At 48.4% G+C, this 9,175-nt stretch overlaps 1 protein-coding gene across 1 annotated transcript; it reads right to left on the reverse strand.

Annotated features, from left to right (window-relative positions):
- TMEM14C (transmembrane protein 14C) lies at positions 1 to 8,695 on the reverse strand. Its single transcript, XM_006141201.3, has 6 exons — positions 8,580 to 8,695; positions 7,134 to 7,208; positions 6,513 to 6,589; positions 4,475 to 4,576; positions 2,109 to 2,196; positions 1 to 423 (listed from the first exon to the last, which is right to left on the reverse strand). Exons 2-6 carry the CDS (start codon positions 7,154 to 7,156, stop codon positions 372 to 374), a joined length of 342 nt encoding a protein of 113 aa, XP_006141263.1. The 5' UTR covers positions 7,157 to 7,208; positions 8,580 to 8,695; the 3' UTR covers positions 1 to 371.
- Positions 8,696 to 9,175: the final 480 nt, after the last annotated feature.

Here is a 9,175-nt window from a genome sequence, read left to right on the forward strand (position 1 = left end):
CACTGTTCATAGTCAACTTTATTTCCATGAACATTTAGCATAATTCCAGGATATGCCTGTGCTCTAAGACAAGTGAAAGAACCGATGTCCGGAACCCCACCCAGAGATTTACTTCCATCGTCCTCTCAGCAGGGAATGGGGCTGCGGGCCCCGTGCGATGTCACCCCGTGCGGCTCCTGGGTTACATCCTTGTCATCTCTCTTGAGCTGTCATGATCACGATCGATTTTTCCCCACCGAGTTGCAGTTATTGTTTTTAAGTAAAATGTCAGAAAATGTAAAAACGCTTGCCCTTATTTCTCTGAATACCTTGAAAACAATGGAAGTCTGGAGATGTCTCCTTCTTCGTGAGCCCACGTGGGGATGTGACCATTACTGATGGGGTCGTAACATACTAATCCCAACTTTGGCGACCATCAGCAAACTGTTCAAAAGGAAAACAAAACAGGTCAGGGAGAGGACAGAACAAGTGACCTTTATCCCCACAGGAACCAAAGCAGCAGCAGGCTGGGGCCGGCAGGTGGTGTAGTGGTTAAGGGTGCTGGACACCCACGTGGCCAACTGTGGTTCAGGTCGCGAAGCTGGTGACTTGCTTTCTCACTTTCCCTCTCTTTCTCTCTCTCTCTCACTCTACCCTTCTCTGGTCGAATTAAAAAAAAAAAAGTAAATAAATAAAATAATTCTTTAAAAAAGAAAAGGCATGCTAGCAGACAGTCTTGTACAGAAGCCTTAAAATAGCACGTAAAAGGGGCAGGAAGGTGGCCTGATGGTTAGAGGCACTGGACTCCCACATGACCCACCATGGTTTGAGTCCTAGACTGGTGGCTTGCTTTCTTGCTTTCCCTCTCTTTTTGTCTCTCTGGTCAAATTAAATAATAATAATAAAAAAGTTAATTAAAATAATTTTTTTTAAAAAATAGCACACTTGAGCTGGAGTTCCTAATTCAACTGCCAATAACCTGAAGAGATGAAGAAACTGAAGGTGAGAAAGATCAAATCTCCCTGTGGTCTCCAGGCAACGAGTGGCAGGACACCAGCCTCCTGGCCTCCTGCCTTCACCTGGCCTACTCTGAGCTGGTGCTCACAGTGTAAAGAGTGCGCTTGACGGCAGTACCCTGTGTTCAGAGATGGTAGACGACCTTTCTCCCAAACAGGTTTTTTACAGTTCTCTTGCGTTAAGGACTAAGTTAAAAAAAAAATGTGAAAGGCTCGCATGTGGCATAGCGGTTAAGTCACTAGATTCCCACATGGCTAACTGTGGTTCAAATCCCGGACCCAGTGGCTTGAAACTCACACCAGGCCCATGTGCATGCATGCCCAAGATCCCAGGAGAATGAAGGAGAAGGAACTGTGGTGTGGCCATTCCCCCGCGGATTGATTTCTCACTTTCCCTCTCACTATCTCTGTCTCTTTCTGGTGAGCACACGCACCCTAAGACAAAAACTTCTACAAAAAAATTTTTTTTGATTAAGCTTTTGTAATAAAAAATTAGAGAACAGGATTCAAACAAAATTCCCTCTGGGCCTGGCCCCAGAGCATAGTTGTTAGGCCCTGTGTGTAGGGACCCACATCCCACGTGGTCAGCCATGGTTTGAATCCTGGGCCGGCCCTAAGGCTTGAAAAGTATGCTGGAGGTGTGTGTGCATGTCCAAACCCTGACGAGGTGAAAAGCATGGAGGAAAGGGATTAGCAGGATAGCCATAGTCCAGAGATGGCTTCTCTCTCTCTCTCTCTCGGGTAAGGGCATGTGCCCTCAGGTTAATTTAAAAAAATCCCTTCTCGCAAAAATTCCGGTAACAGGACAGTTACACAACTGAAATACAGAGCCAGCTGAAAGTCAGAGAGCTATAGTAAGAGCAGCTTTGCAATGAAGCGTCTGCCCTGGAGGGAGCCAGGATGGCCCAGAACACAGAGGTACAAGTGAACCATCTCCACGGTGAAAGCGCTTCCACACGAACACGGCTGCCCCTCCGCAGACCTTCCTGTTTGTGCATAGATGATGTCATTTCAACTGGGGCCTAGCATGGGGTTTACTGAAATAAGTACGTTTTTTAATGGATAAGTGTCTTCGGCGATAAACTAGGTTGGTAAGAACAGAATGGAAAGTACCTGGCACCCGCAATTAAACCGGCAGGCATGAATTTTCCAGAGTGGTAGAATCTCATTCCCATCACGCCAGCCAAGGTCCCAGATGCAGCTGATGAGAAAGACACAGGGTCAATATCATTGCATCTCACACGCAGGAGAAAAACAGAAATGCCCGCCTCTCTTTCGAGCCTCGTCCCCATCCCATAATTGTGTCTCCTTTCCCAGGTGTGGGGAAGCTGCAAGGCAGCCCACACCCTACAGGTCTAAGGGCAAACACTGGCCAAACGAGGCCCTTCCCAGCCTCCCAGTGCCGTGCAGTGCTTCCTCCACCTTGTGAGCTCTTCCCAGTGGGGACCGTCCAGGACACCTACGGTCCCACGCACTGCACCAGGTGATAAAGAACATGAGCAAACCCAAAAACTGTCTCTGCCTTTTTTACAGTGTCGAGTCTGATGAGACAGACTTAAGAATCACACAAATGAGGCCAGCAGGGGGCATCGGAGCTACGGTGTTGGATCCACATGCATGTTGGGTTTTATACAGAAATACAGGTCCCCTGCAGCCTCAGGTATCCATGGGCAAAGAGGACAGAAATGGAGGCTAGAGTGGGTCAGCTACATGTGAGAGAAGGAAATCCATACGATTGCTTATACGTAAAAGGACCGGTCCTGTAGCTCTGTAGTTAAGGGAACAAGATCTCCTGTAGCTGGGGACCAGCAGGTGGCATGGTGGTTAAGGTGCTGGACTCCCACATGGCTGACTCATGCTTTGAGTCCTGGACCTTATAGCTTGCTTTCTCACTTTCACTTTCTCTCTCGCTGTGCGTGTCTCTCTCTCTGGTCAAATTAAATGAATGAATAAATTAAATAATTCTTTAAAAAATATAAATAAATATAGATTTCCCATGGCTGACAAGAGTTCGAATCCTGGCCCCAGCAGCCTGCGAACTGCACCAAGCACGTGTGTGTGCCCAAAACCCTGACAGGAAGGAACAATGGAGGAGAAAGGATCCCGGTGCGACTGCACCCCCTCTGGGAGCGTTTTCTGTCTCTCTTCCTCACTTGCACACTCTCCAGCGACTACACATGCCCTCTGACCAAAAACAGTTACAAATCATTTTTCTGGGGGCTGGCAGGTGGCGTGGTGGTTAAGGCACTGGACTCCCACATGGCCGATCATGGTTTGAGTCAAGGACCTGGCAGCTTCCTTCCTTTTCTCTCTCTCTCTGGTCAAATTTTAAAAATAACAATAAAATATTTCTTTGAAAAAAAATTTTTTCTTAAAAACAACGGCTCTGAAGGGGAAGGAAAAGGCAAGCAACTGAAGCAGGAAGTGGGGTCACACGAGGTCCTGAAGTCCTTCTGTTTTTTACATGGGTGAGAGGTGAGCGCTTCGGAACATCGACGGGAGAGGTGCACCTTAAAGGGGGAATACGCCCGAGAAACAGAATCACTGGCGGAGCAAAGCTGTGGAGGAGGTGGGGGAGAAAGCCCCGATGGAGGACAGAGGCAGGCCCAGGGACGCCTGGAAGTGGCCTGCTGGAAGGGGGCCCCTGCTGAAGGCTGCTGTTCCTCCCACCCACAGGCAGGCGTGAGGTCACTTGCTGAGAGGGGAGGAGTGGAAAAGGGTGTCTGAAAGTCCTTCTGGAGCCTGAGGGAGGCAGCTGTCGGGTCGGCTGTGGGTGGCTGCTTCCTCCTTCCCCAGCACATCCCAGTCAGCTCTGTCCCCAGCCCATGGCCGACCGCACAGACCACTCTGCTAGCACGGCTCTTCTCCCTCCACACGGGTCACGGCAAGTTCTGCGTCTGTCCTCACACAGGGGTGTGGAGACAGGGAGATACTCACACTCCGAGGTATGAGACACATGGGTGGAGCCCAGTGAAAACGTGCCCAAAGCCACCCTGATAAGCTGCTCTCTCCCCGCCCCTGGTCGTCCCCAGGCCTGCAGCTCACAGGACACCTGCAAAGCTGCACTCTCGGCCCTGCCTTCCTGGCCCGTGTAAGGAGAAAGCTCCTTGAACAGGCCTGTGTCATATGTGTCCAGGTGACTGCTAAAGAGGGTAAGTGACTTCGAAGGGAAAAGTGGAATATTGATGCAAATCGAAAACAAGTGTATGACATTTAGGAAATGCTCAAGCACCTCTGGCGGGTCTAACGGGCCTGGTACAAGCACACTACCAATTTCACATTTCCTATTCCATACTTGAAAGATAAAAAGGAGCCTACACAATCCTACCCCTCCGTTCTACCCCATTTTAAAACTTCCCCAGCCTTGGCAGAAGCAGTGAAGCACAGAATGCAAAGAAGCTGTCACGTCCCACCAGATCAAGCCTTGCTGTGGAGCCCACTCTGGATATGTAACCGTACACACACTGACACGGACGTACCTAGGAAAACCCAGACGTTCCTCGGGTCCTGAGACAGCTGGTAGGCTCCCAGGCCTGCCAGCCCCCCGAAGAGGAGCCCAGCAGCCAGGGACGGCACACTACCTGGGAGAAGCAAATGCACACACCATTACGTTCCTGCTCCATTAACAGACTCCCCCAGACGCACCGCCCCTATAGAGGAAAGCTGCAAAGGGAATTCTCAAGACAGTTTATAACCAAGACGTTCTCAAGCAGGAAAGTGTTCTGGGGTGTGTGCTGTTTTTCAAGGAGTCAGTGTTCCCAGGACCAGCAGATGGCATGATGGCAAAATGGTTATGTCACTGGACTCCCATGTAGTCCACTGCAGTTTGAGTCCCGGACTTGGTAGCTTAAAACTCACACTGTGTGTGTGTGTGTGTGTGTGTGTGTGTCCAAGATCCCAAGAGGAGACTGGAGAACAGACTGTGGGGTGGCCATCCCCCCTAGGGGTGATTTCTCACTTTCTGTCTCTCTGGTGAACGCATGCACCTTATATGGAGAAAGGAAAAAAAACTAACAGAAATAAGTGTTTGCATCCCACTTCTCTATCCTCTGGCAGACAGGACTCTTCCCTCTATGGACAGATGACGAGCACATCTATTTAAGATCTCTCTTCAGAGGGAACTGTAGTTAGGCCTTTTTCCTATCAATGCCTGCTCAGCTCATCAAAGGGTGAAATTGTATGCAGATAAATCATGGAAATTATAAAAGAAGGGGCCAGTAGGTAGTATGGTGGTTTAAGGCACTGGAATTCCTACATGGACGACTATTGTTCAAGTCCTGGACCTGGCAGCTTGCTTTCTTCCTCTCTCTCTCTCTGGCAACACTCTTGTGAAAAAAATAATAATAAATAAATGGAATAAATAATTCTTTAAAATTTGGAGAGTAAGAATTCTGGTGTTCACTGGGGTGGGGATGCAGGCAAGGATGGGACAGAACCAAGTTTTCACTCTCGCCCCCACCTAGTTTAATGGAGAGACTTCACAAAACAAGTCAGCGCAGGCTAGAGACTTCCTTGCACTTGAAGACCCCACGGATGGCACTTCAGGGTCAAGGCTGACATATGGCAGTCGATGATAGTAACAATTTTCTACCACCCCACTATCTTTACAACAGTAACAATTTTCTGCCATCCCCTGGGGCCTATCTTTAGAACAGTAACAATTTTCCAGCAACCGCCTATCTTTAGAACAGTAACAATTTTCTACCACCCCGCCTATCTTCAGATAAACAGGCAAAAATAAGTGTCCGGATAAGAAGCCTGGTTCAGCCTAGTCAGATAACCCAAAGGCAGGTGCAGAGGATAGAGCCTGCGCTCACGCCAAGGGGCCTACCACGGACCTGATTCACTGAAGACTGCTCTTCAGAGACCCTGAGGACCCACTTTTCAGGGAAAACCCGAAGACTTTAAGAGGCTAGGTACAACCAGAGGATTACCTTGAGGAAGACTAGGAAGGAAGAAAAAGAGCCCGGTCTTTGCTAGCAGCTGGTAACCCACAGAATACTTGGGAGGCAGAGTTGAGCTGGGGAGGTTAACGAGTGAACTGTATGCTGGGGGGCTGCTTTTTAACAGTCTGAGCAGTTGCTATATAACTGTTTTCTCAAAATATTTCAAACTAGGGCCAGCAGGTGGCTTAGTGGTTAGGGCGCTGGACACTCCCACATGGCTGACCATGGTTCAAGTCCAGGACCTGGTGGCTTGCTTTCTCACTCCCCCATCCCTCTTTCTCTCTCTGTGCAAATTGAAATAAATCAATCAATAAAATTCAATAAATAATTCTTTTAAAAAATATTTCAAACCATACTGTCTCTGTTACGACAGAGGGGAAAAAAACACAAAATTGTAACAAATATTTTGAAAGTTATGTCAAAATTCAGTTTTCTGAAATTCTGAAAGTTGTTTATCTATTAACTGTCAAGAACTATGGAGTCTGAGCAAAAAGCTTTGATATGTAAAGTAAATCTTTGTGGAAAAATATAGAAAATAAATTAGAAGAGGTTACGCAACCACCAAACATACCTGCTTTTGCATAGCCAATGATCCCACCAGAAGCAACCAGTGCTGCGTAGCCAAAGCCAAACCAATGCAAAGGCACTCTGAAAAGGCAAGCGTGAGAAATCAGTACCAACTCTGTGTTAAAAGCAAACCTTACCGGGGCCAGCAGGTGCATGGAGGTAAAGGTGCTGGACTCCCAGATGGCCAACAGCGGTAAGAGTCCTGGACCTGGTGGATTGAATATCACGCCACGTGCATGCGTGTGCACCCAAAATCCCAGGAGGAGAGTGGAAAAAGGACTGCAGCGTGGTCATTCCCTCAGGGGGATGATCTCTCACTTTCCCTGTCTTTCTCCAGTTATGTGTGCCCTATGGCAAAAACCTAAAATAAAGTAAAACAAAACAAAAACAGTATTATCATAGTTTAGGACTAGAAGTCTCCAACCCAACTATAATCTATCACTGGACAAACGAAAACAGAGCCGGCAGCGGTTGGATGACCAATTACAAAACCGGTGACCAGCAGGGCCAGGACGGAAGCCCAGGTCCCTGGCCTCCCACACTGGCGCTCCCAGGAATGGCTGGGAAAAGGAACTATGGTGGTAGAAAGCTCCTGGCTACCCTGTCCCACAAGTTGGGCACTTACAGTGGGCCCGTGTCCTTCTCCATGGCTCTCTTCTCGCTCTGCCCAGACAGGAGACCACCAGGTCCAGGCCTGCACCTGTGGATCAGAGGTGGTTCAAGGCATAGCTCTCTGGCAGGAAGAAAAGAAGTGGGTCCCAGTCTTGGCTCTAGCCCTTACTTGGTAAGAAGTCACAGGAGGCCACCCAACCGCCCTAAGCCTATTGTCCTCATGGCCAGTTGTCCTCACGGCCACATGACAACACTGGCTCCAACTTCCTGGTGCTGCAGTGAGCATTCAATGGAGATAAGGAGAACTTGGAAAAAACACATGGAAGGGCCTGGCAGGTGGCATGGAGGTTGAGGGGTCGACTCCCACATGGCTGACCATGGTTCTGGTCCCCTCTCTCTGGTCAAATTAAAATAATAATAATAATGAATTTAATTATATATATATATAGATAGATAGATATAGATATAGATAGATAGATAGATAGATAGATAGATAGATAGATAGATGAAACAAGAAATAGAAAAATTATGTTAAAAATACATAGAAAAATAGAACTAAAGTATGAGCTTACTCTGGTGCAAAAGATTTTAAAATCCATGCATATTTTTTCATCACACACATTTTCCAAAACCTTCCTGAAGATCCTCATATGTAAAAGTGCTTATTATTAGCACACAGGAAAATACTGAATAAATACCAATCCTTTCTGAAAACACTTCAATTCTATTAACACAGGCTCACAGTAAAAGGATCAAGATTCTCTGCCCAACCTGTCTGTGCAGGTCAAGTTGTAGCCAAATGAGAACTAAACAGCAGCGAAGACTGTACTCCTGGGTCCTTAAGCCGCCTACTTTGGTGTCCCCTGTGGGAGGAGAGGGTGCAACTTTTCACCCCTTCCCCAAGAAGCAAATTATCTCCCAAAACTTTTAGAAATTTGCGCGCCTCCAACTCGTAGCTCTTGCTAAATTGGGAGGGCGCTGGGTGGATAAAATACAAGAAAGCCTGAGCCATAATTCCACGTGACACTGCACCTTTGGAAAGCAGTTCCTATTTTCTTAAAAAAAAAAAATTGTTTTTTCTATCCATTGCTCCTAACAAACCTGAAAACAATGCAAACCCCTTTCGTCCTCCTTAAACAATCAAGTTTGCATAAAAGCGGAACGAGGTGGGGGAGGGGCGGCTAGGCTCATGCCGCAAGTTATAAACTCAAGCGGCACCGAGTTACCGACTTCTTAACGACAGGGCCAGCAAATAAACCGACACTGCGCGGCCGCCGCACGCACTCCCTCAAGGGCTCAGGGGTCGGCAGACACTGCGCGACGCGGGAAGCTCGAGGCCCCGCCGCCGCCCGCGCCTGGATGGGAGGGCGGAGAGCGGAACGCAGGGGAGCCTCCTAAATAACCTCTAAAAGGCCAAGCAGGGATACCACCATAATAATAATGCTCCAAGTACACGAACCGCTTTCCCGAAGGTCTGCGTCGGTGAAGGACAGCGCGCAGGCGGCGACTGGAGGACTCAAGGTCCCGACGGAAACGTCAGGGCGTGCGCTCTGCGTCCCGGGGCGGGGCTCCGGGTGGGCGTGGTCTGTGGGCGGTAGACCCGGCGTGCCGGCAGGAGGGTTTGCAGAGTCTGGGCCTTTACGGAGTTCCCAAGGCTCTCCGAGGACCGGGCCGGCCAACATCAGTCCCAGCCCGAGTGTCCAGAGTGGCCAAAAGCCGGAAACTGCGTTTGAATTTGGTCTCGCAAGCGGGAGCTGGGCCAGGCCTGGGCGTTAAGGTCACCAAAGCGGGAGGAAGGAGTCCACGTGCGGATTCTAAAGAATCCGGTTAATAGCGGGGCACGTGACCAAGTTGTAAAACAGAAGCGGGACATTCAGGATTGTCACTGTAGCCTGATCACGTTGTTTGATTACAACAGCCAGGGGCTTTTTTTTTTTTTTTCATTATCCTAATTATTATTTTTTATTGACAACTCATAATTATACATATTCATGGCAGTACTGCGTGATTTGTTTTTGGAGAGGTCTTTTTGCCAGAAAGACAAAAAACGAGAAA

Source organism: Tupaia chinensis, unplaced genomic scaffold, assembly GCF_000334495.1.
Source record: "Tupaia chinensis unplaced genomic scaffold, TupChi_1.0 Scaffold000048_1, whole genome shotgun sequence".
Classification (NCBI taxonomy): domain Eukaryota; kingdom Metazoa; phylum Chordata; class Mammalia; order Scandentia; family Tupaiidae; genus Tupaia; species Tupaia belangeri.

Excerpts from the sequence above, each read along its gene's own strand:
- TMEM14C (XM_006141201.3), bottom strand. The coding sequence starts at position 7,156 with ATGGAGAAGGACACGGGCCCACT. Across the intron at positions 6,590-7,133 it reads GAGAAGGACACGGGCCCACT|AGTGCCTTTGCATTGGTTTG; the intron begins GTAAGTGCCCAA and ends TTGCCTTTTCAG. Across the intron at positions 424-2,108 it reads GGTTTAATTGCGGGTGCCAG|TTTGCTGATGGTCGCCAAAG; the intron begins GTACTTTCCATT and ends CCTTTTGAACAG.